Here is a 27,467-nt window from a genome sequence, read left to right as displayed (position 1 = left end):
CAAGTAGAAATGCCAAATATAATTCCTGCGGTTTTGGTGACTCGGGATGTTGCGACGCCTTGGGCTCCTCTGGAGCGCACAGGATGCCTGGGCAGCCTTTCCAGAAGCAGCAACCTGGCCTGGCGTCGCGAGCACAGCGCCCCTCGTTCCCCTCGTCCTCCCGGGAGCAGGGTGCTGACAAAGGGCCAGGGAAGCGAGGTGGCACGGCTCTGCACACACCCTCGGGACTCCTGCTCTACCCAGGAAGCAAATCTCAGCACCTTACGAATTCCCTGTTTGGACCCTTTTGAAACATCAACAACACAAAAGAAAATCACTCCTGGAGATGATTTCTAAAACCAGGAGAGGTCCAGATTTCGCCAGTGAATCTAACTGCGCTTCCTACATTAATTCTTAATTGCTTGAACAATCTTTTACGACGGTATCGAAAGCAAGTGAGTTTTTCCAGCTTCTGGCTGCTTAGCTCCCCAAGGCCATGAGCAGGAGGTGCTAGGAAGGTCTCCTTCCGATTTTCTCAGGCCAGGCCAGTGTTTCTTCCGTGCAGGACCCAGTGCCTGGAGGTCCACAAGAGGGTCCTAGGTGGCCACAGCACGGAATTAAATAACACTGAATCACAGTGACAAAGCCGTTCCCTCACAGTGTTCTTTCAGCCTTTGCTTAAGCCACGGGAGAGTCTCGGCTTGGTGCCGGGCAGCATCGTACTCATTGCCACGAACAGCAGGCCTCTTAGATTCAGAGCCTGCAGAGGCACCAGCATCTAGCTAGACTTGGATCATTTTTTATGTTAATCTTATTTGTGTTTACCTTTTATTTATGACAAACTGATACTGGTTACTGATTTTCAACTTGGAATATGACTTGTTTCTTTTAAAATACTTTAAAATTTAACCGATTACGTAAAAGTGTATGCAGTACTTAAATGACTAAAGTTCGGGGAACAATGGCTCTAGTCTAGTGAGTCCAATTTTTTAAGTGCCTTCAAAAGAAATGACAAGCATGGTCTAGAAGGAAACATGTCACTGTATTTGCAATATTTGTGATGTTGCAGGGATGAGCTCACCACAGCCTCCTCTTAGACAAGATTCAAGCAAAAATATAAAAGTAAAAGAGCCGATTCCATACCATCCTGGACTTTACAAGCTCTTGGTACCGTTATGTGTGCAAATAATCTGATATTTAGCAGAGTCATCTGTTGAAAACATAAACGTCCCAATTTCTGCAGCGTCTTTCTACTCAGTCTGTACTAATGCCTCACAAAGGCAAACTCAGGTTGTGGCACGCGGGCTCAGTCCTCAGGGCAGGTTCCACACCCGTGTTTTGTTTTTTTGTTTGTTTGTTTTTGCATGAATGCTTCAGCAAGGATTCAGGTGGCATCTGACTGTGCTTCCTGTTCCCGTCTGCAGAGACAGGCCTCCGCCTCACGGCCAGGGATCCTCGGGGGCCGGGGGAGCTTTCCCGGCAGGTCTTGCACGCTCACAGCATGCCATGCTAACTGAAGAAGTGGAGAGTAGGCGAGAAACGGAGCAGGGCGTCTCCTTCGCAGTGAACAGCTTCTCCGTCACAGTGGCAGGCGGGAGGTGCTTGCTCCTCTCCCCGGGAGCCAAGGCAGCAGGTCTGAAGGCAGCGCTCAGACGTCGTAGTCCGGAGCCTTGCCCTGGGCTTGCCTGAGCCAGATCTGCAGGGTAACAAATGCTCCCACCGTCACGTGAAAGAAAAGCTGCCAGAGGTTGCGCAGTTCATACAGATACATGTTGCACAGACAGATCAAGCCGAAAGTCAGAAACGACTTGACGTTCCGCCAGCTGGTGTAGTACACAAGTAGATAACACTGTTCGAACAGAAGAAGGAGAGGTGATTAGGCTACAGGAAAACAGACAGCTGTTTCTAACAGAAAAGTAGAACCAGCCAGAGAGGAAAACTCTGACAAGGGAGGAAGGGTATTTTTCATCCGGTGGTAACAGACCATATCTGACACCCAGCTACACGGCTGGAAAGGGAACGAGATCCTTCCTTGCACGGCGTCCACCTTTTCAGAAGGGAAGCACTTTGCATCCCATTTTAAATGGAGGCACAAGGGGTGACTCCCTTGCAAAAGGCTGGGCAACTGCTGAGGGCACAGGCGCCTGACTAAGCAGCGTTGCCGGGTCTGAGAAAGTCACGCGCACCTGACCGAGGCTCACCCAGGCTGCTCAGGACAACGCAACTCACAGAACCTCAGGCTGCGTGTCAATGACATCAACAAAACCGTACTGGTCCCCACGGGGTGCAAGGAACGCGGTGAGCAAAGCCTGAGGGAGCTTCTGAGGGAGAATCCAGTGAAAGTGGACAGAAGCCCTCAACCAGCTGCTGCGAGAACAAAGCCCTCACGCGCACACAGCTTACGTTCCAGCGGGGCGGATTATAAACGGACTTTAAATACAGCATCTAAACAGCCACGTCATGGGAAAGACAAAGCAAGGAGGAGAGTGAGCGAGATGGGCTGGTCAAGGCTCCCTGGCATGCACCCTCGCTGCCTGCGTTTTCTCCACAACACACCCACACACACGGGGACGACGCGCCCATGCCGCTGTCCTGCAGAGCCTTCCAAGGAGGTCTAAGTTTCATTCAGGATGACATTTTTACTGCTTCACTCATTTATCTCCAGTGCTCAGGACAGGACTCGGGACACGACGAGTGCTCCGTGATGAGAGATGGAGCTTTTTTAGAGCGTGTCTCAGAGTCACAGCCTGGTAACGGAGGGCTCACTGCGATCAGAGTCCTAAGAAGGCGGCACCAGTCAGTGTCAAATTGTATCCAGGCTTCATGAAGGCAACGATGCTAGTGTTCTGTTAAGTGCGTTTAGTTCTTACACAAATGAGGACTTCACTTATTTAAAAAGAAGACTGCTACCCGAGCAAAATGAACCATAAGATTTTATCTGAATGACTTTCGCTGAAGAGGGCTGAAAAATAAAAAACCAAAGAGTAACTTTTCCTTTGAAATTTTGACTCAGAAAAAAATAAAAAACAGTAGAGTTCCTGCATTCTCTTCACCGTGTTCCCCTTGGTGTGATCCTCTTACGTAACTGTAGTGAGATCACCGGAAATGACCACTGACCCAAGCTTCCTTTGCATTTTGCCAGCTGTCTCATACGGGTCTCTTTTCTGATCCAGAATCCAATCCAGGATACTTGCATTTGGTGGTCAAGTCTCATCCAATCTGTAACAGTCCCTCAGTTTTTTTTTTTTTTTCCACAACATTGACAGTCTTGAAAAATATTAGTTATATTGTAGAATGTCCCTCAATTGGGTGTGTCCGGTGTTTTCTGAGGAGTACCACCAAGGTGACAGGGAATGCGTCTCATTACTAGTGCCATTCACCTTGATCACTTGGTAAGGCCATGTCTGCCCTGTGAAGTCACCATTATTCCCTCTGTGACTATGAGCATCTGGTAAATGTAGGGGAGGGACAGGGAGGATGAGATTTAGGCAAACACCTCACTATATTTTTGCCCAGTAATTTTAGTATCGATTGATGTCCTTTTGACTATAATAATTATTACTGTGCTGATTTTGCATTTCCATCCATTTATTAATTGGAATTCTACTGTAAAGAGGAGCTAGCAGGGGCTGGTGCTGTGGAATAGTAGGTTAAGTCTCTGCCTGTGGTGCTGGCATCTCAAATGGGCGCTGATTCAAGTTCTGGCTGCTCCACTTCCAATCTAGCTCTCTACTAATGGCCTGAGAAAGCTGTAGAAAATGGCTCAATTGCTTGGGCCCCTGCACCCACATGGGAGGCCCAGAGGAAGCTCCTGGCTCCTGGCTCCTGGCTCCTGGCTTGGGATTGGCCCAGCTCCAGCTGTTGCGGCCATTTGAGGAGTAAACCAGTGGATAGAAGACCTCTCTCTGTGTCTTGCCCTCTCTCTGTCTCTAACTCTGCCTCTCAAATAAATCTTTTTTTAAAAAGAACTAGCTTTTCTGATATTAAAAAATTGATATTTAATTCATGGTTTTGAAAGTTTTTTTAAAATTAACAGTCTTACCCCAAAGATTACTTATTAATTACAAAGAATTATATAACTGCACTGGGGAGATCTGAGAGACATCACTTTAACCAAATGATCAAACCAGGTTCCTGCATGTTTTCTGAGCGATGTAAGGGGGCACACACATACTCCACTACACAGTATTGTTAACAAAACCTTTAACCTGGATCTAATCATGATCAAGGCAAAACCAGACTGTGGGTCATGCGGTAAGGGACATGCAGAAGTCCTGAAAGATTCCCAGTAGTGAAAGATCAAAACAAAATGACAACAAAACAGCTGGGAGACTGTAGTACAGAGAAAAGATACACCTCAACCAAACTGCATACTCCTAGATCAGGGGAAACTAGCAGTAAAGAGCACTTTGCAGACAACAGAAGTAATGTTGTGAATATGACTTCTATATTAAATAATAGCTGCATCAATGTTAAATGTCTTGAATGTGATACTTCAAGTTATACAGACAGATGTCTGTGTTCTTAGTATTTGGAGGTAAAATCTTATGATGTCCCCACTTTCTGTTTCTGTAGAGACAGAGGACACATTTTCCTTATTCTTCCTGCTGTGTCCAATCGAACACCCTGGATGTGACATAGAATGAGCACAGAAGACTGCGTGGTGGAGAGAGGAGGCGGACAAGCGGACCCGGAGACCCAAGGAACATCACAGTGCTGACTTCTCCAGGCTTCCTCTGTGCCTCATACATCCTGATGTGGAGCTGAGGAAACTGGCAACTAGAAATGCAAGGGATGCAGAACTCCCCTGCTCCCCTAAAAAGGAAAAAACTCAAAAGATCAACAAAGGTGAACCTCAGCAAGGCAGAAACCTTTAATCAACAACCATACCCCAGCCTAACATCATCCTATCCACAACCACATCATCAATAGCGAGTGTGGGACCAGGACACTGAAAAGAGGCATCCCACACCCCGCCTCACGTGGCTTCAGAACGGGCAAGCAGGGAGGCAGGATTTTCCTTCTCACTGGATGGGAACCCGCCCCGCCCACTCCCTCCCTCAGTGATGTCAGTAGAGATCATGTCTGGTGCGGACATCTATCTCCGTCCATCAGCAACAAGGCAATGGATTTCTCCCCAGCAACAAGACAGTGGACTTCCCATCAGAACCTGCAGAGGTCAGAAACAAGTGGAAGATCTCTTGAGTGCTGAAAGAAAAGAGCTATCAAGCCAGAATCTGATATCCAACAAGAACAGCCTTTAGGAACAAAAGGGACAATAAAAAACATTCTCAGACAAGAGAAGGCTGAGAGAATTTGCTGCCAACAGATGCGTTATGGTTTGGACATTAGTTTGGGTGTTGCAGAAAGGTCCATGTGTAGGACATGGCCCGTACAGTCTTACGCTAATGGTCCAAAGAGTGTGGAAACTTGATCCAATTATGGTGTTTAGAAGTGGGGCCTCTGAAGTGATCCTATTGGACCAGGTTGTTGGGCAGGGTCTCCATGACTGAATCGCGGTGACTACATAAGGACAGACACAGCCAGATACGTGTTCTCTCTAGCCATGTGATACCTGGGGACAGCACCAGCAAGAATGCCATCACCAGATGCCAAACCAATAGGGACACCTGATTTTGGCCTGTGAAATCTCCAATACCATGAGCCAAAGTGAACCTCCTCCCCTCCGAAGCAGCTTGTCTTCAGTATTTTGTTGCAGTCATAAAAAGCTGACTACCATAGAATAGCTAAAGGAAGCCCTCTAGACACTAAGGAAACAATAAAATGAAGAACCCTTGGAACACTGAGAATGAAAGGACATGGCAAGCAAAAATATGGTTAGGTGTGATAGCCTTTCCTTTTCCTTTTGAATTTTCTCAATTTTGTCAAATGGTTGAAGCAAAAATTGCTATAAGATTGTCTGATGTGGCTTTAAAATATGTGTAGATGAAATATTTAAGGCAATTGTGAATAGGTGAAGGCAAAATGACATCTATGGAGGTAAAGTGTCTGCCTTTCATGAGAACTGATAAATGATGACACAAGGAGACTGATAGGTAACCACCTAAAAAGCTATAGAGATGCTCTCAAAGACATGACATGCAAGTTGAAATAGAATTCTAAGCAAAATGTTTAAGTAATCCACACATGGAAAGACAGGAAAAAAACAGAAAAACAAAAGGTAAACCCTAACATCCATAATTATTTCAAATGTCATTGGCCTGAAAACAGCAATCAAAACACAGATATGGGCAGAGCAGGCTAAAACCGTGAACTAACTCTGCTAACACACACACACACACACACACACACACACATTGTAAATGTCATCATTCACTTTAAATGCTACAGCAAGTCAAAAGTAAGAGAATGGAATAAGATATATCACAATGCGTTAATCAAAATAAAGCATGATATATTAATATCAAATAAGTAGAAAAACATTTCAAAGCAAAGAAAATAACCAGAGACAGAGAGGGACATTATACAATGACAAATGGGTCAATCCACCAAGATGACACAGCAATCCTAAATGAGTAGGAACCAACAACTTAGCTGAAAAATATGTGTAGCAAAAGTAGAACTGAAATGAGAAACAGAAAAATCCACAATTCAATACCCTTCTCTCAATAAGATCAGAAAATCAATAAAATTAAAAACAATAGGAAAAAAAATCTATGAAACCAAGAACTGGTTCTCTGAAAAAGATCAATGAAATTTTAACAAGTAAGACTGACAACAGAAAAAAAAAATGACCTGTATCATAAAGGAAGCAGGGTATCACTACAGACTGTGTAGACATCAAAAGGGTGGTGAGAGAACACTACAACCAACTCTACACACATAAATGTGTCAACAGATTGAAACAGATCACTCCCTCAGAAACCACAGCTTTCATAATTCACCCAATATGACACACATAATTTGGACAGCCCCATAACTACTAAGGATATTGAATTTAAGACTTAATACAAAGCTACAGTAATTAAGATTGTGGGAGGCTGGCGCTGTGCTGCAGTGGGTTACAGCCCCAGCCTGCAGCACCGGCATCCCATATGGGTGCTGGTTCGAATCCCGGCTGCTCCTCTTCTGATCCAGCTCCCTGCTAACATGCTTGGGAAGAGCATCAAATGATGGACCAAGTCCTTGGGCCCCTACACCCACGTGGGAGACTGGGAATAAGCTCCTGGCTCCTGGCTCCTGGCTTCAGATTGGCTCAGCTCTGGCTGTTGTGGATATCTGGGGAGTGAACCAGCAGATGGAAGACCTCTCTCTCTGTCTCTACCTCTCTCTGTAACTCTGTCTTTCAAATAAAAAAAAGACTGTGGTTCTTGTGAAGGGATAGACATTCAATCAATGGGACAGAACACAGAATCACTGAACAGTACCATATAAATATGCCCATTCAGATTTTTGGCAAAGGTGTGAAAGCAATTAAATGGAGGAAAAAGTAGCCGTTTCAACAAATAGTGCCATTTGTAGGCAAAAAACAAACAAACAAAAAAAACCCTAAGAGAACTAAATCTCTCATATTATATAAAAATTAACTCAAAATGGATCATGAGCGTAAATGTAAAACCTAAAATGACAAAACCTCTCTGGCCTTGGAAATGTGAGTACTAGTCTCTATGTCATCCAAGTACAAAATTCTCTCCTCCGTAAGTCTCGCATCTCCTGTCTTCCATCCTCATGAGGCTTCTTTCTCAAGTGCTATTTTTTCCCCTCACTGCCATTACCATACTTTAGGCCCTCAGTACTCTCTGCCCATAGTAACAGAATCATCTCCCAGTGAAGTTTCTTGAGTCCAATCTCTGCTGGATTAAGCACCCTAAAATATTGTATTCAAAGACTTTCCCCCAAGGTACAAAACCACTAGCCTAGAGCCTAGAAGATGGATAATTGGTCATGCAGAAAATCTAGAAGTAGCCTTATTGCCATAAGGCAGGTGGTGTCCCCCCACTGAAGCCCAGGCACAGAGAGAAGGTTAACACTGGGACAGGTTAAGTCACCATCTGTGATGCCCAAAGCTGTACTTTAGGTACAGCTCCCTGCTGGTGCACCTGGGAAACAGCAGTACTTAAGTTCCCACCACCCATGTGGGAGACCCAGAGGAAGTTCCTGGCTCCTGGCCTTGTCCTAGCCCAGTCCTGGCTACCATGGCCATTTGGGGAGTCAATCAGTGGATAGAAGATCAATATTTTCTCTTTTTCTCCTCTCTTCCTCTCTCCTCCCTCTCCCTTCCTCTCCCCTCCCCAATCTCCTCTCTCTCTCTCTGCCTTATAAATAAATAAATATTTTAAAAAACTGCAACAACAACAATAAAAAGGTTAACATCAAGTTCCCTGAGATCTATGTCTACTCAAAATGGAGATGTAGGCCACAAAGTTAACAGAGGCTCATGTTACAAGAAAGGCAAAGAACTCAGACATTATTCTTCTTATTTAAAAAGTACAAGCAGGGCAAGTGCTGTGGTACAGCGAATTAAGGTGGTGTTTGGGTGTCTGCGTCCCATACTGGTCTGATGGCTGGAGTCCCAGCTACTCTGGTCCCAATGTAGCTCCCAACTAATGCACCCAAGAAGCAGATGATGGCTAACGTGCCTGGGCCCCTGCCACCCATATGGGAGACTCAGATGGAGTTCTGGGCTCCTGCCTTCAGCCTGTTGTGGGCACTTGGGGAATGAACCAGTAGATGGACGATCTCTGTCTTTCTGTTTCTCCCTCTCTTTCTGTGTGTCACTCTGCTTTTCAAACAAATATATACATCTTTTAAATGTACAAGTAATTATTAAAATTGATACCTGAAACAATAAAGAAGTGTTTTTACAAATGGGAGAACACCTACCTGGTAAAGGCAGGCTGCTGTTCCAAGGAAAAATGCAATGATGTAATTAAAATCCTCACCATCACTCTGTAAAAACAAAAATAAAAGCTGACATTTTTCTTAGTGGATATCTATTTCCAAAACAATTCATCAGGATTAGCTATGACAATGTTTATGCATTCAAAATTTCTACAAAGCAGTACATAAAAATTCTCAAGTCCTAAAACAGAAACAAAAATATATCATTTGACCCAAGAAATATGAGGCAGAGGAAGACTACAAGTGCTCCTCTATGTTGGTTTCATTTCACCGAAGGTGAACACCACTGAGGAAATGTCTTCAAAGTCATGTAAAGCCTCTCTCCTGCTAAAGAAAACACATAAAGACACATGACCACCAGTGGCGAACCAAGTTATTTGTGTTCACTGGGGTCACTTACGTCAAATAAACATGGAAAACCTTCACTACCTAGTAAGCATACGACTGAAGTATCCCATAAGTATGATTAATTTGGGGCCAGTGTTAAGGCATGGCAGGTTAAGCCACTGTCTGACCACAGCATCCCATATGGGTGCTGGTTGGGGTTCCGGTTGCTCCACTTCCAATCTAGTTCCCTGCTAATGTGCCTGGGAAAGCAGGAGAAGATGGCCCAAGTATTTGGGCCCTTGCACTCACATGAGAGAAAGGGAAGAAGCTCCTGGCTCTTAGCTTCAGCCTGGCTCAGCACTGACTACAGCAGCACGTGGAAGCTTTCTCTCTGTCTATAACTACGCCTTTCAAATAAATAAATACATCTTTTAAAAAAAAAGTATGAATAATTTGCCACAATTTTGGAAAAAAACAACCTGACAACTAAAAAGCTACTGTCCACTAGAGTGTGCTAAATGCATGCTATGCTAAAGAAACAGCCCACCCAGAGGGAAAACAGATGGTGAGCAGAATATTTCTCTGAAAACTAACAGACACATGTAACAACCCATGCTTTCCTACTCCCTTTCAGTTCCTGTTAAATATCTACATTCATCAACTTCTTCTAAGGTATTCAGGAAGTAGAACATAAAGTTCAGGCAGGAATATTACATTTTTTTCTGCCAGGTATGAACACTAAATTTGGTCCTTATCTTAGAAAAAAAATCTTTTACACAATGAAAACTTCTACAAGACACATGAGTAGTATCCATGAAAAGTTCTTAAAACAGCACAACGAGAAAATCCCCTTTGCACTGTTATTGGGCAGCAGAACTGACTGTATAGAAGGCAGAAGTGGAGTGGCTTACTGCAATGAGGTCTTAAAGCAGGAACCATCAGCTGGCTGGCTGCCCAGAGCAGTTATACTCCAGAGGCAGGCAAGGTCAACATGTAATGTTCCAACTTTAACAACTTTAAGACTTTACATAAGTTAGGCTTGATTATTTGCTGTAGTCCTTTATTTTTAAAATGACCCATTTTTTCTGATTATAAAAGTTCATGTCCATTGTAGAGAATTTGTAAAATACAGATTATACACAGAAGAAATTCATATAAGCCATAAATACCACAACTCTGAGAACTAGGGCTTTTTCATGTATTTCTTTCTGGTGCTTATGTGTGTGTGTGTACATTTTTAAGAAATGGAATGATACTTTTATATACTGCTGTTTAGTACTTTACATACTATCATAAATACTTCTGCAAGACAATAAGTATTCTTCAACCACAGAATCTATAATGACTGTATAACTTTTCATTGTGGGGCTACCTCACAATTTAATTAGTGTCCTACAATTGGGCATTCTATTTTTTCTAAATTTGCGCTATCATTTTATAACTTTCTCCATTGCTTCTGGAACACTTGAGTGCACATTTCTAAAGTCAGCCAGTCCTGGGTTCATGTCTTTACTTATAAGCTATATGATTTTACACCACTTATTTAACTATAACTTCTTCTACTGTAAAAAAAGTTATCGAGATTAAATGAAATAACATTTATTTGCACATACATATGAGGGGACTTGAAAAAGTCTGTGGAAAATGGAACACTCTAGATTTCCCACATGGGTGGCAGGAATCCAACTACTTGAACCATCACTGCTGCCTCCCAGGATTGGCATCAAAGATGAAAATATGAAGGGGGAGTGGAAGAAGAAAGCTGGAATTGGGAGCCAGAGACGAGAACTGAACCCAGGTGCCCTGATGTGGGATGCGGGCATCCCAACAGGCGACTTCATCAATAGACAAAGCATCCACCTTGCCACAAACCTTTTCAAGTACCCTTTCCGAACAGTATACTATAAGCACACATACACGCCCTACTTTCTCCCTGGGGTTGTTGTCTGTATCACTCATCTGATGCACTGCCCTCGGTGTTGCCAAATCCCCTAATATACTTATCTTCTTAATTGTCTTCTTAACTAGATGCTAGTCTTTCTTTCTGTGAAAGACACACATACATACACACACACACACACACACACACAGAGGGTAGGGGGAGGAGAGATGGAGACAGAGAGAGCTCCCACCCACGGGTTCACATCCTAAATGCCCACAAGGGGGCCATTGCCAACGCTGAGACAAGGAATGCTCTGATCTCCCACATGGGTGGCAAAAATCCAATTACTTGAGCCATTCCCTTGCCTCCCAGGGTCTACAGGAGTAGGAAGCTGGAGTCAGGAGCCAGATCCAGGAATCAAACCCAGAAACTCTGATATAGAATATAGATGCATTAACTAATAGGCTAAATGCCTACTCGCAGATTCTATTCATTCTGAAAGGCAGAAAACTAAAGTTTAGTATTTGCATGAAATAGTGCACACAATAGGAATTCAACAAACATATGCCAAATTGAGTTGAACTTGGAAAAAGTTTAATTCTACTCAATAAAGAAAGTGTTGTTCATAAACATATTCTTCCATTCAATAAATATTCCTTAAGTACTTATGAACCCAGTACTGTGTACACTAGACCCAGGCCAGAAAACAAAGTCCACACCAATGCAAACTGTTCACTTGCTAATTAAGAAGGAAGATACTAAATCAACACTTCCCATCAAAGTAATGACTGATGGGATGGGTATGTGTCTAGGGGAGCTCACTGGAGAGGCATGCACAGCTCTGTCTGGATTAAAAAAGAGGTCAAGGGAGGTTTTCTTTAGGAAGGTTTAACCTGGCTCTCGAAGACAACAAGTTAATAAGGCAGCAGAGAACTGCAGGCAAGCGGAGTAGCACTTAACAGTCTCCAAGAGGGAGGAGGTAGGGAAGGCTTCCAATACTGTCTACTCTGTAAATAATACAAATGAAAAACAAAGGCCATGCAGCCACCAAGAAGAATGGACTCAGGGCCAGCATCGTGGCGAAGCAGGTAAAGCTGCTGCTTAGAATGCTGGCATCTCACATGGGTGCCAGCTCTAGTTCCAGCTGCTCCGCTTCCAATCAAGTTCCCTGCTAATAAGCCTGGGAAAGCAGCGCAGAATAGCCCAAGTGCTTAGGCCCCCTCACCCATGTAGGAAATCCGAAAGAAGCTTCTGGCTCCTAGCTTTGGATTGGCACAGCTCCAGCACTGTGGTCATTTGGGGAATGAATCAGTAGACAGAAGATCTCTCTCTCTCTTTCTCCCTTTCTTTCTGTAACTCTGCCTTTCAAATAAATAAATAAATCTTTAAAAAAATAAAAAAGAATGGATTACACCTATAAGTGCTGATATGAAATGACCTCTGACGTATGGTGTGGTGAAAAAAAGATGAAAATCAGTAAAAAGGGTATACTACCATTTGTGAACAATATTTAAAAAGAATAACTGCATAAGTAAATACATAAATACAAACTTGCTACCACATGCACATAATGTCTCTAGACGGATATGCCAGTGGTTGAGTCTGAGGAGGAGAAATGGGAAAAGAACAACTTTTTCTCCTGAAAATTACATATCGACTCTTATAAGCTCTGAAATACACCGTGTGCATACCTCACTGTGTATATGTATGCATGCATAGGTATTAACTTGTTTAAAAGGCCACTGTGAAACCAACCAAGGAGAAGGGGCAGGGTTAGAAGACTATAAAGCAAAGGGAAAGAAGACTGGAGAATGCCACTATTCAAAGGACAGATGGAAGAAGAAAGTTTATCAAATGCACCAAGGAATAGGAAGACAAAGAAAAAAACAAAAGGAGAGAGAATGGTTTCATGAGAATGAAGGGATGAGAGCTGGTCAAGAAGAATCAATACATTAAACTACTGGTGTCGACTTATTATTTTTGCTTCTAAGTTTTCTAAAATAGACATTATCCTTCTGAAATAAAACAAAGAGCTATTTGGAAAAGAGGAGAACGGTATGTGAGATGAGGAACAAAGGACATGTAAATGTGAGAAAGACTGCAGAATTTGGTAAGCAGAAAGATCCCGGTGTGTCAGAGTTATGGGGGCAGACTAAGAAAATAGAGGAAAATGGAGAGGGGACAATAAACACAGTCCACCCTTGCAAAAAATTAGAAAAGAGGGGCCAATGCTGTGGCATAGTAGGTTAAGCCTCTACTGGTGGTGCCAGCATCACATGTGGGCGCTGGTGCATGTCCTGGCTGCCCACTTCCTATCCAGCTTTCTGCTATGGCCTGGGAAAGCAGAAGATGGCCCAATTGCTTGGGCTCTTGCACCTGCGTGGAAGAACTAGAAGAAGCTCCTGGCTTCTGGCTTTGGATCGGCCCAGCTCTGGCTGCTGCAGTCATTTAGGGAGTGAATCAGAGGATGGGAGACCTCTCTCTGTCTCTCCCTTTTCTCTGTCTGGAACTCTAACTCTTGATTAATAATTTTTTTTAAATTAGAAGATAACATACATCAAGAGGCTTTTTTGTTTTCTTCTGCTGTTGCTTTGTTAAAGAACAGCAGGTCTGAAGGGAGTCAGTGGAGAGGAGGCAGACGAAACACGGGTGAGGAGACAACCAGAGTTAGGATGGCGCAGAGCCTGGGAAGAGAGGTAAGGAGGAAAGGGAGGTGTTGGCAGAGGATGGTTCAGAGGAAAAGTTCAGGTAAAAATTTGCAAATCATCACTATCCACCTTTGGAAGATGCTAGGGTATCCACATATTACTTAGAAAACTAACAGAGCTAAGGACTATTTTTAAAAGGTGAGAATGAAAGTGAACAGAGGCTTCACATAATAGTCGTAAATGAATTAGGGAAAAACTATTAAAATACCTATAATAATTCAGAAATACCATCAATGCTAAGTATAAAAATGACACAAAGTAGGAGCAGGTGTTATAGCGCAGCAACTTAAGCTGCCTGCAGTGCTGGCATCCAGTGTGGGCAGTGGTTCAAATCCTGGCTGCTGCACTTCTGATCCAGCTCTCTGCTAACACACCTGGGAAGGCAGTGAAATGGTTCAAGCACTTGGGCCCCCGCCACCCACGTGGGAGACCTGGATTGAATTCTAGGCTCCTGGTTTCAGCCTGGCCCAGCCTCGGCCATTGTAGTCATTTGAGGAGTGAACCAGCAGATGGAAGCTCTCTTTCTCTCTCTCCTCCCACACTGTAACTCTGCCTTTCAAATAACTAAATAAAATCTTTTTAAAGAAGACAAAATAATCAAATGGATATGATACAGATACATGTAATACATGTGTATATATAAATACATACTCACGCATGGATTTAAAAATGTTTTTGTACCAAAATAAATTTATTTTTTAATTCCATTTTTCCGCAGACAATTTAAAGTACCCTTGTATGTATCTCAGAGGAAATCTGGAGATCATTTTTATTTTCTTCTTTATATAATCTTTCTTCAAAATTTTTTAAAATATTTATTTATTTGAAAGGGAATTAGGAAGAGAGGGAGAGAGGGAAAGAGAGAGACAGAGAAAGAGAGAGAGAGAGAGAATCTTCCAGCTGCTGGTTCATTCTCCACATGGCTGCAATAGCCGGAGCTGGGCTGATCTGATGCCAGGAGTCAGGAGCTTCCTCTGGGTCTCCCATGTGGGCGCAGGAGCCCAAGCATTTGGACCACCTTCCACTGCTTTCCCAGGATCATGGGCAGGGAGCTGGATCAGCAGCGGAGCAGCCAGGACTCAAATGAGCGCCATATGGGACGCTGGCACTGCAGGCAGCAGTTTCACTTGCGAGCCACAGTGCGAGCCCCTCTTTAATTCTTTAATAATGAATAAGTACAGAGTACTATAGCTTAGCCCAGATATTATGATATTAAATAAATCAAAAACTTCTCTTGAGCTTTAGCAAATATGTAATTTCTTTAAAAGATATTAACAAGTCAGTGAAAACATAGAAGACAAGAAATAAAAGCAAGCTGATTACTTCTGCTTTGAAGTAGCTATTCCAAACAATTCTAGAATCAGAGACTCTGAGGATGTTGGTGCTGAAGTGGCCCTGGGGTTTATGTAGTCTAAAGCCTTCCTCTTGCAGAACAGGAAGATGAGGCTAAGAAGGCAAAGGCAACTATCTAAGGTCACAAAGTTGTCACTGGCAGATGGGCCCAGCTATCCTGACTTCCAGGCCAGCATTTCTACTGCTGTATCAGAAGATTTAATTTTTTTCTAATGCACCATATGCAAATTACTTCTAGGTTGGCTTCAGCCTAATTAGTATCATTGTTTCAAGGTTGATCTTTAATGGAACACATGCAATAAGAGCCAGCGTGATAAAAGCTTATCAATTCAAGAGGTGTCAACTCATAATAAACATCTCTAAACTCAGAATAAAGTTAGGAAGCGAGTGAAAATAATCTAATTTACACATTACTGTGAATGCCAAATCAAATTTATCAACTTAAAAAACACTACATCCATCCTAAACCTCCCCAGTGTGAACTTAGATACCAAAGAAAAACTAAAGTGCTTCGTATTTTAATAAATCCCTCACTATCACACTAAGAGGCAGTTTTTAATCTGAAAGAAACAAACTCACTGAATCTTCAAACAACATTAGCAACACACAGGAACGCTGACTCATGTGGGTCCAAATTTAAGTGTGCCTCAAGCACAAAGTCATATACCAGAAGATAAATCCTGCAACCATTTTTAGCATTTGCAAAGAGTACTTAGCACTCTTGGCCTGAAAAAGATAAACTTTAAATTCATATCTATATAGTACCAATACCTGGGAAATACATTATGTATTTCCAGCTAGATCTAAAAGTGGGATTCCCAAAGCCTTTGCTCTTAAACCAAGTGTCAGAAACACTGTGGCCACTTAGTCTGGGTACTGCCTTTTCTCCCAGATCACTACCGTGATCTGAACTAACGCTACTGCGGGTAACCTCAGCACAGATATGGGCTCAAGTCCTGTGTCCAGGGACCCGCACTCATCTCTGCAGCTGCCCCCTATGGAAGAGCTACATTTACTGACCCAAAGTTACCTACAGTGACTCAAGAAATTATTCTGAACACAAAACATGACAAAAAACCAGGAACAAGGCTAAGAGTATGTCTTAAGTCCAGGGGCTTTAATGAAAAAGATCTTTCCTCCAATACACAAGCCATGAACAATAAGAAACCAGACAGTGAGAGACCTCAGACCAACACTTTTATATATATTTTCTGTCAGGTTAAATTGGACTAAGGACAGACTTGTGAGTCCAGTTCAGACCAGTAAACCCACTTTGTTTAAAACTCTCAATTTATCGTGGTGCCCATTTGCATACTCACATTTTCTCTCCTTTTGGTCACCTGTCATCCACGTCATCTTTTAGGACATGGAATTGTTAGAAGGCAGATACTTCTGACTATATAGCATTTTCTCATTTATCCTCATAACAAGACAAGGAAAAATATTTCCAAGCACTGATCTTATCAAAACATTTTTCTGTATGCAGATATAAAATCCCCAGTCACTGGAACAGTAAGAATCTCAGTGATTCTCACTTAGGTGACTGGATCAAAATTTGCTGGAAAATCTTAAAAAACTACCTGCGGATTGACAAACTACTTGAGAATATATTTTCCCCAGCTTTGCCCTTTGTTGATACCTCATTCCTGTCTCTGAAATCACTGTTTGGGTGGCCTCACTACTGATGAGCGTATGTGAAGGATTCATATGTCCCAAGGGTTATAACAGAATGAAGATTTTTGAACAGCGCTAAAGCAACACACAGACGGTGCAAATGGCCCTATTTTTCAGATAGTAAAGTATCCCATATGAATCAATGTACAGCTCCCTGGATCATGTAAGAAAGAAACATTGGAATAAATTTAGAACAATGAGAAAAACGTTTCTGTTATCAATCGCCAGAAAAATACAAAGACACAAGCATAGGTAGTCTCCAAATCATAAAATTACTTACTAATGAAAAACCACTCTAACCTTTGAACTGTTCATAATCTACTTCATGCCTCTTTCATATCCTACCACCACAGTTAAGATGAATTGTGTAAAATAGTCAAAAATCTTTTTTTTAATTTTGTATTTATTTGAAAGACAGAGTTATAGAAAGAGGTAGAGACAGAGAGAGAGGTCTTCCATCTGCTGGAAGACCAGATGGCCGCAACAGCCGAGGCTGCGCTGATCCAAAGCCAGGAGCTTCTTCCGGGTCTCCCACTTAGGTGCAGGGGCCCAAGGACTTGGGTCATCTTCTACTGCTTTCCCAGACCATAGCAGAGAGCTGGATTGGAAGAGGAGCAGCCGGGACTAGAACCGGCGCCCATATGGGATGCCGACGCTTCAGGCCAGGGCTTTAACCTGCTGTGCCACAGCGCTGGCCCCAAATAGTCAAAAATCTAAAAGAATCTCTTGAAGCTTCTGGGAAAACTGTGGAATCTAAAATAAGGGCAGGAAGAAACTACAAAATCCCAGAGAAAATGCTCAGGCTCCCCCTTTACTTGCAATTTTTGCTGATGAAAATTTACCATGGCAGATTAATAAAAGTTACCTTCTCTCTGCTGTGGCCCGGGAAGGCAGTGGAGGATGGCCCAGGTGCCTGGGCTCCTGCACCCGCATGGGAGACCAGGAGGAAGCACCTGGCTCCTGGCTTCAGATTGGTGCAGCGTGCTGGCCATAGCGGCCATTAGGGAAGTGATCCAACAGAAGGAAGACCTCTCTCTCTCCTCTCTCTCTCTCTCACTGTCTACCTCTGTCAAATAAATAAAAAAAAAAAAAGTTACCTTCTTTTTCTTGCTTACAGGATAGGTGTTAATAAATATTTTTTATTATTTAAAATGTGAATGCATAATATATTTATATGGTTCAAAAAGAAAAAAATGGGTCGGCACAATGGGTTAAGCCTCTGCCTGCAAAGCTAGCATCCTACGTGGGCACCAGTTCAAGAACTGGCTGTTCCACTTCCAATCCTGCTAATGCACCTAAGCAATGAAAGATGGCCCAAGCACTTGGGCCCTTGCACCCACATGGGATACCTGGATAAAGCTGCTGGTTCCTGGTTTCCGCCTGGCCAAGCCCCAGCTAATGCGGCCAGTTGGGGAGTGAACCAGCAGATGGAAGATCTTTCTGTAACTCAGGCTTGCAAATAAAACAAGAAAAAACAATACATAAAAAGGTATACTGTGAATGCTCTCATTCCTACTCCATTTCCCATCTATTGAGTTCCCACACTGCGTTAGCTTCTTATTCTTCGAGAGATTCTTTATGTAAACTTTTGCAGATTAGAATATATTGTTTCAGGCCATCCTTGTCTCGGGAGTAGTGGCTTAGCTGGCAGGGACTGGTGGATGCAAGGTCGGAAGACCTGGTCTATCTCTTACTTTATCTAAAGGGCGCAAAATTGTGTATGTGCAGTTTGAAGCATGAGTCAGATTCCTGAACCCTGGCTCCATTCTGGCTGGGGCTCTAATGTCCTCATCTGATCTTTGTCTTTGTTTTGGTGATGACTTTTTAAAATTTTATTTTTCAGAGCACTTTTAGGTTTACAGAAAATTAAGCAGAGAATGCCAAATGCACCCCCCACTCAGTTCCCTTTACTAACATCTTGCACTAGTGTGCTAATACTGATAGACTATTATTATTAACTGAAGTCCAGAGTTCACACTGGTTCCCTCCTTCTGTTGCAGGCAATCACATAGATCTAATACAGTCACACACAGAAGAGTTCCACTGTCCGAAAAATCCCATGCTCCAGATACTTTCCCCTCCCCCTCCCAAGCCCCTGGCAACCGTGAATCTTGTTACTTTTACTGTCTATACAGTTTTGCCTTTTCTAGAATGTCATGTAATTGGCAACACATCGTATGTAGTCTTTCATTCTAAGGCTTCTTTCACTAAGCAGTATGCATTTCATCTATCCATGTCTTTTGTGGCTTGATGGCTCATTTCTCTTTATTCCTGAATAATAACCTGCCAGACGGGTTAGCAGCTTGTTAATCTATTCACCTTTTGAAGGATAGGTTTCTTAGTTTCTTCCAGTTTTTTGAAATTATAATAAAGCTGATAGAAACATTCATGTGTAGGTTTTTGTGTGGACAAAAAGCTTTTTATTCATTTGGGTAAATACAAAGGATCTTCAAAAACTTGATAGAAATACATATTTTGAAAAAAGTATGGATGGGTTTTAAAATGTAATGAAAAAAATTAAATATACATCTTCTAATTCCATTTTCCATGAACTTCTTAAGCACCCCCCTATACCCAGGAACACTGTTGCTGGATTCCAAAGTTAGCCTATGCTTAGCTTTGTGAGACAGCAAAACACACTTTTATAGTGCTGGTACCAGGGGCTGGTGCTGTGGTACAGTGTGTTAAGCCATCACTTGCAACACAGTATCACATATTGGAAGGCTGGTTCAAGTTCCAGCTGCTCCACTTTCGATTGATCTCCCCACTAATGCACCTGGAAAGGCAGTGGAAGATGGCCAACTGTTTGGGGCCCTGCACTGGGGCCCTGCCTGGCCCAGGCCCAGCCATTGTGGGTATTTGGGGAGTAAATTAGCAGATGTAAGATCTCTCTCTTTCTCTGTCATTCTTTCAAATAAATACAATAAAATGGTCCTATCCTTTTGCATTTTTACCAGCAATGAATGGGAGTTCTAAGTGTCCCAAATCCTCATCAGCATTTAGTACTGTCAAGTTTTTCATTTTGCCATTTCAGCAGTAATTCAGTTTGATTTAACCATTCCCTAGTGACATACAATGCTGAACATCTTTCCACATACTTATTTTCCACCTGTAGATCTTTGGTGAGGTACCTATATGGATCTTTTGCCCATTTGTTAATTGGGTTGTTTGCTATCTTATTTTTGAGTTTTAAGAGTTCTTTGTATATTTTGGATATAAGCTCCTTTATCATATATGAGGATTTGGGGGGTGTTGTTCCTATCTTTTCTAAAAAATTATTTATTTAATCTACTTGAGAGGTAACGAGAGAGGGAGAGGGAAGGAGGGGGAGAAAGAGAGAGAGAGAAAGAGACAGAAAAAGAGAAATGTTTCCATTCACTGGTTCACTCCTCAAATGCTTACAAGGGCTGGGCCAGGCCCAAGCCAGGAGTTAATGCCAAACCCAAGGTCACCTCAGTTTTCTCTGTTATCTTTTATATGTTTCATAATGTTGAGCTTTACACTTACGACTGTGATCAGTTTTGAGTTCATTTTTATGAAGTGTGTAAGATCCTGTCTAGAGATTCATTATTTTCTTGCATGTGCATGTCCGGTTGTTCCAGCATCATTTGTTGAAACGGCTATCCTTTCTCTATTGTGTTATGTGTGCTCCTTTGCCAAAGATGGGCTGACTATAAGTATATATATTTCTGGTCTATTCCATTTATCTCATTTGTCTATTCTTTTGCTAATAATTTGCCAGCCCTTGTATATACTTCTTATAATTTCACACCAGGCATGGCAAACACAATACTGAATAAAGACAAGAAAGGACTCAGAGTACTGGCTTCCAGACTTAACACAGGGGCCGCACCATGGAGCAGGTTAATCCTCCACCTGCAGCACCAGCATCACATATGGGCACTGGTTCTAGTCCCAGCTGTCCCTCTTTTAGTCCAGCTCCCTGCTATGGCCTGGGAAAGCAATGGAAGATGACCCAGATCCTTGGGGCCCTGCACCCGTGTAGGAGACCTGGAGAAAGCTCCAGGCTCCTGGCTTTGGATCGGCACAGCTCCAGTCATTGCAGCCATTTGGGGAGTAAATCAGCATATGGAAGACCTTTTTCTCTGTCTCTCCCTCTCTCTGTAACTCTACCTCTCAAATAAATAAAAATTTGTTAAAAAAAGAAATTACTGTTCCCTTTAACAGGTTTTGTGAGCTACAAGAGGACCTCTTTCTCTCTCTCTGCCTTTGCCTATCTGTAGCTCCTTCAAATAAATAAATAAATCTCTAATATATATATATATATATACACACACACACACACACATATACATAAACAGAAAATACGTTCTTAGTTCTTGACACAGAGCTCCTAAAACCTTTGTAAATATAGATGCTAGAAGAATCTTTTATTCTAGTGTTTGGTCTTTGATCCAGTTCTGACACAGCTCTTTAGGCCTTACTGATTTCCTGAGTGGTAGGCACTGAATTTCCTGGGTGACAGATACAACCTCTGTTTTGAGGTAACACTAGGCTCCTGGATGGGCTGGTTACAGCAAAGTTCAAGTCATGACTAGAAGCTTGGGACTTTCAGTCCCACCCCATCCTCTAAGGAGAAGGGAGGAGCTGGAGAGTGAGTTCCTAACTCTGTACACGTCCAGCTGAGTGAACATGTCCACACGTGGAGAGGGCGCTGAGCTCTGACTCCATGGGAACGGAAGCTCCTGTTCCCAGGCCCCTTCCAGATCTCACCCTAGAAACGGCTCATCTGCCCATTCATCTGTATCCTCCCTAATATCCCTTAGAGTAAACCTGTTTCCTGGGGTTCTGTGACCCATTCTAGCACATGGAGGAGGGGGCTGTGAGACCTGTTCACACCTGGCCTGTGACCGGCACCTGCAGGGCAGTACTGCGGCACTCAGTCCTTACACTGAGAGGTCTGTGCTCATTCCAGGCAGCCAGGGTGAGAACTGAATTGGATTACAGGACACTCAGCTGGTGTTACAGAACTGCTTGGTGGGGGAAAGCCTCCACACATCTGGAACCAGCAGCAAAGCTTTGGAGGTAATTGGGAGTTGTGAGAAATCAGAAGAAAAGTTAGTTTTTCCCTACATACCGGGCCTTCTGCCTTTCCGTAGAAACTTTAGAATCATTTTGTCAACATCCACAAAACAATATGCAGGAACTGAGACTGGGATTGTGTTGAACCTGTAGATCAAGTCGGGAAGAACTGACACCTTACCAATAATGAGCCTTCTGATCCATGAACATGAAATGTATTTAGGTCTTCTTTGATTTCTTTAGTCATCATTTTCATCATATACTGATGGATATTACATGAGTATATATTTTGTTAGCTTTATTCTTGAGTATCTCTTTCTTTGGTGGTAATATAAAAGTATTGTTTTAATATTAAATTTTTTTAAGATTTTATTTTATTTACTTGAGAGGTAGAATTACAGGCAGAGAGAGGCAGAGGGAAAGATCTTCGACATGCTGGTTCACTCCCCAGATGGCTGCAACAGCCAGAGCTGCACCAATCTGAAGCCAGGAGCCAGGAGCCTCTTCCAGGTCTCCCATGCCGGTGCAGGGGCCCAAGGACTTGGGCCATCTTCTACTGCTTTCCTAGGCCATAGCAGAGAGCTGGATTGGAAGAGGAGAAGCCAGGACTAGAACTGGCGCCTATAGGGGATGCCGGCACCGCAGGCAGAGGATTAACCTATTGTGCCATGGTACCGGCCCCTTAATGTTACATTTTTAAAAGACTTATTTATATAAAAGGCAAAGTTAGAGAGAGAGAGAGAGAGAGGAAGGAACAGAGATAGGAACAGGAAGGAACAGGAACTGCTTCACTCCTCAAATGGCCACAAAGGTTGGGGTTGGGCTGATCCTGAACTCCATCTGGGGCTTCCAGGGGCCCAAGGACCCCAGCCATCATTTGCTGCCTTCCAGGTACATTAGCAAGAAACTGGATCTGAAGCAAAGTAACTGACAGTCAACCAACACTCACATAGGGGATGCAGGCATCACACATGGCAATTTAATTGTTTGAAATGGTTTGAATATAATTTGGTTCTCAAACACCTACAGGAATTTAAACTCCAAAGTCTTAAGTTAATGGGACTAGGAGAGTAGAAACTGAATTCAATTGTATCTTGCTGTATAATACTTTTGCTACCTTTAGTTGTCAGCAAGAACAGCACCATCAGAGGCCAGAACCAATGGCACCTGTTTGACATTCAGCTGTGATCCTCTAGAACCAGGAGTCTTTCCTTCATAAAGTTAGCCTGTCTCAGGTATTTCCTTACAGTAATGAAAAGCAACAGTTTCACAAGTCTTCATAGTTTTTAGGTTATGAATGAATCAGAGGAGGAGGAAGGAAGGAATCAGCCCAAGAGGATGGCAGAGGATATATGGGTGCCAGAAAGAAATCACTATTCCTGGGCAGGGCTCTGGTGTAGTAGGCTGTCAGTCTACATTGCCGGTATCCCATATAGGTCCCAGTTCCTGTACTGGCTGCTTCTCTCCCTGCTAATAGCCTGGGAAAGCAGTAGCAGATGGCCCAGTGCTTGGGCCCCTACCACTCATGTGGGAGACCTGGATGAAGATCCTAGCTCCTAACTTCAGATTGGTCCAGCTCTGGCCATTATCGCCATTTGGGGAGAGAACCGACAGATGGAAGACCTTTCTCTCTCTCTCTCTCTCTCTCTCTCTTTCTCTCTCTCTTTGTAACTCTACCTCTCAAATAAATAAATAAAGTCTTTAAAAAAAAAAAGAGAGAAAGAAATTACTGTTCCCTTTAACAGGTTTTGTGAGCTACAAGAGTTTTGTTTAAATGTTAATTTACTGTGGGTTAAGCCCCAGGACCATGACTTATATGCTGTCTTAAAGAGACGGGGATGAGGGGCTGTTGCTCTGGCATAGTGGGCTAAGCCTCTGCCTGCAGCGCCGGCATACCATATGGGTACCAGTTCAAGTCCTGGCTGCTCCTCTTCCAATCCAGCTCTCTGCTGTGCCCTAGGAAAGCAGTGGAAGATGGCCCAAGTGCATGGGCACCTGCACCCATGAGGGAGACCTGGAAGAACACCCATGAGGGAGACCTGGAAGAAGCTCCTGGCTCCTGGCTTCAGATCAGCCCCGCTCCAGCCATCATGGCCATTTGGGGAATGAACCAGCAGATGGAAGACCTTTCCCTCTGCCTCTCCCTCTGTCTGTAATTCTACCTCTCAAGTAAATAAAATAGAATCTTAAAAAAAAAAAGTCTTGGACGCTGAGGCTCCTTGGGATGGAAGCTTTTCTGAACCTAGGCCTGCCTTCCTCCTGTTCTCCCCCCACCTTCCTGCACCAGCCCCGGCAAAAATCCAACTCTTCACACACCTACATTACTGATCTTTCCACTATTTCAAGTAAGAAACAAAAATTTTTTAAAGGCAAAGAGTAGCTTATTTATTAGCTTCCTCAATCAGTAGTTTCCAAATACCTTTGTTTCTTTTTGTTGGCAGCTTGTCCAGTTGGTTCAAAATTGAACTCCTTCTGCTGGAAAAAATCCAGCCTGGCTGGGGGAGGGGACAGGAAGGCAAAGGGACAGACTGTGCCTGTGCATGAAAAGGGAGAGGGCCTTCAGCTGTGGGTACAGGGTGTTTGTAAGAGGAACTGGGAAGTCACCGGAAGCCCTACCCAACTGCCCTCTTGGGACAGCTCTGCTGCCAGAAACCGTGATAACACCTGCTGCTGGCTTTAGGGGGCTGAGTACAATCAGAGGGTACACAGAAAGACCCTCTCAGAGTATTCACACTAACAGCACTTTCAACACAGGCTACAGCCTACAGAATGGGTCTTTACAAATAGTACTCTGAGCCTACTGCTGGCAAGAGAAAGAGAATGAATTCACAACGCGGAAGTTTCAAGAACTCTCTGGAGAAAGTAAGTAGAAACAGGGAAGGAACCCTGTGCATTCTCAATGAGCCAGACTTTAAGGAAGTTTCAGAAAGTTTACAACAAGCATAAGATAAAGAGTTGATATATTCTGATAGCTACAGTCTCTGATGAAACTCCACTAGGAAATGAAATCAGTGGCAAAATCTGAAAAAAATCTGCTTTCCCAGGTAGCTCAGGTGTTAACAGATCAGCCAAAAAGGCAAAGCAGCAGATAGCTAAGAAGGAATACACAGAAGTAGGACAAAACACTGCCCATGCAAGTCTCCCTGTGCTCCCACTGCTATCTCCTGAGATCCCTCCAGGCCCAGCTCACCTCTCCTCAAAAAGCCTTCTAACCTTCCCAACTCTGTGCACTTGGCAATCACTCATGGCTTTCTTTGCCTCCCTTGGAGGAGGCAACTTGAAGCTGGGAAGTTGCTTTCACCAAATGAAATCATCATGTCACACACATCTTGATGTCTGTAGAGTGCCTATCAACAGTGCCACCCAAAGAGTAGATGATAAACACATGCTGATGGAGTCAAAGGAGCTACCCAGACATCTGTCTATAGAGGAGGGGAGGCTAGAGTAGGCAGAGGAACACAGATTTGGAGCATGCATTCTAAGTTGTACTAATACCTAATCCACTTGTGAATCAATTATGTAACAAGCAGAATGAATAGAAACAGTCATTTGAAAATGCAAAAATAGCACAGTACCTGTAGGAGACTTTCTATAGCATGAAAGCCTCGAATTAAATTCAGAGCTCCACATAAAAGACTAAGGATAAATGCCACAATCCCTGACAGAGTGGCTGGTTCCAGTCGCTGGTGAGCTGGAAAATAAAAGAAATAGTTAGAAATGAATAGCAATAGCTCATGTAGCTGAACATAATGTAAAACAGAAATGCAATGCTCAATTTAAATGTTATAAATTATTTTTCATAAAATTATTTATTTTAGAAATTAAATATTCTTTTAAAGTGCAAAATATTTGACAATATAAAAGCTTCATTCTCCTGAATTCAAATCAAATTAACCTTTTTTTCCTCTATATTTTTAACAAAGACGCCTAACTTGTACTTGGGATAGATAGCACTAAGAAGTGCTCACATCTGGCAATAAAACATTTAGAAAGAGTCTGGTTTTGTGGGGTAAAGGGTTGGGCTGTGGCCTGTGATACCAGTATCCCTTATGAGTGCCAGCTGTTCTGTTTCCAATCCAGCTCCCTGATAATGCACCTGGGAAAGCAGAGGACGATGGCTCAAATACTTGGGGGATAGGACCCTGCCATTCATGTAGGGCTCTGGCTCCTGGGTTTCAGCCCAGTCCAATCTTGGCTGTTGTGGCCATTTGGGGAGTGAGCCAGTGGATGGAAGATCTCTCTCTGACTCTCTCCCTCTCTCTGTAACACTGCCTTTCAAATAAATTAATTTTAAAAAAATTTAGAAAATCCTTTCTGCCTAAATATGTCTACTATTTGCAAGTATATACACATGTTTGCAAAGGTGACTGCTTGGAAATTCATTGTATAATTCCTACTTTGTCTGGAAATGCTTAGAAAACACTTTTTAAGGATAAACATAGCTTGCTTTTAAGCAATGCTTCCCCTTATCTGGGTTTCAGTGCTATAAATACTACCGGCTACAGTTGTATGTGAAAACTCATATACAGTCACCAAACTGAGCTGCACACAGAATGGAATCTCACAGCTATGAAGTCCCTCCGAATACACTGAAATGGCAGTGGAAGAAGTGACCACCTCACCTCTGCCGATACAGTGCCTTGTCTTTCAGGGTTTTAGCAGCATAAGACATTCAGTTACACAAAGCTGCTTTCATCATCCTCTTGGGCTTAACAGAATTAACAATGGAGTCCAAATAAAAACACAAAACAGAAAATGAAATCATCTAGCCCTCAAAGAGGAGACAGAGAGAAAAACAGGACAAGAGAACCATACTTTGATTATTTTATTTAAGTCACTGAAGTGTAAAAGCCCTAACAATGGAATTAATGAGGTGGAACATTAATATAAGAAGAGGCTTAAATCTTTGCAAATTATATTCAGCCATTACAGCAGAAAAGCCTCCCTAAACAGTATATAACACACAAAACCCCACATCACAAAAAAGTATTCATTCCTCAAGTTAGCAGAAAATGTTAATATGAGATAACATTTCCTTAAAATTCTTTCCTTGCCAAGCTGAATATCTGGTCTCTCAATCACTTTTCTTTAGATCTTAACATGAAAAAGGAAAATCAAATGTCCTTATAAAGTACTGATACCAAGTTTTATATCAGTAGAGAAAACAGTTCAGTTTAAAAATCTACTGAATTGATCTGCCGATTAGTCATGTTTTGCAACTTCTCTCCCTCCCTCCCCACCTCTTCTCAGCAGTGAGCAACAGCAGTGAAAGGCCCTGTAATGAAAAAGGGAATCTTTAATATGGGCCTCAAGGCTAAAACCATGGGGCAGCTGAACAGCTATGTAAATCACACCTCTGACGTGCGGGAAACAAGTTCGCGCCACTAAGCAAAAGCAAATTAATATTCTGTACTACAATTAAAACATCTTAGCATTTTAGAGTTAAGTACAATGTGGCCCTTCTTGAAATGAAAAATATTACCATGTTCATGTGTTGCTGAGCATCTAATTAAGAAACGAATAAGTCCATATAAGTTAAATACTGAGTTTCTAACACTTGACTTTTTTTTTTTTTTTTTTTTTTTTGACAGGCAGAGTTAGCAAGAGAGACAGAAAGGTCTTCCTTCTGTTGGTTCACC

At 42.7% G+C, this 27,467-nt stretch overlaps 1 protein-coding gene across 8 annotated transcripts in view; it reads right to left on the bottom strand.

Annotated features, from left to right (window-relative positions):
- Positions 1 to 996: 996 nt before the first annotated feature.
- The window catches only part of SEC22A (SEC22 homolog A, vesicle trafficking protein), a 59,514-nt gene continuing 33,043 nt past the window's right edge, over positions 997 to 27,467 (bottom strand). For 2 of the 8 annotated variants that reach the window (XM_089331811.1, XM_002716617.6), the window contains 3 exons: positions 25,404 to 25,519; positions 8,824 to 8,889; positions 997 to 1,828 (listed from right to left, as the gene is read on the bottom strand). In XM_089331811.1, the coding sequence (XP_089187937.1) occupies positions 1,628 to 1,828; positions 8,824 to 8,889; positions 25,404 to 25,519 (383 nt within the window). In that variant the 3' untranslated portion in view covers positions 997 to 1,627. Of the gene's footprint in view, positions 5,150 to 8,823; positions 8,890 to 22,179; positions 22,411 to 25,403; positions 25,520 to 27,467 lie in introns of those variants that run through there. The other 6 variants (XM_089331812.1, XM_017347052.4, XM_089331814.1 and 3 more) reach the window with 4 other exon arrangements.

The sequence above is a fragment of the Oryctolagus cuniculus genome, chromosome 4 (genome assembly GCF_051225735.1).
Source record: "Oryctolagus cuniculus isolate XC-2025 breed Fujian yellow rabbit chromosome 4, ASM5122573v1, whole genome shotgun sequence".
In the NCBI taxonomy this organism is placed as follows: Eukaryota; Metazoa; Chordata; class Mammalia; order Lagomorpha; family Leporidae; genus Oryctolagus; species Oryctolagus cuniculus.
The sequence above is the reverse complement of the archived record's forward strand: the minus strand, read 5'-3'. Positions and strand labels throughout refer to the sequence as shown.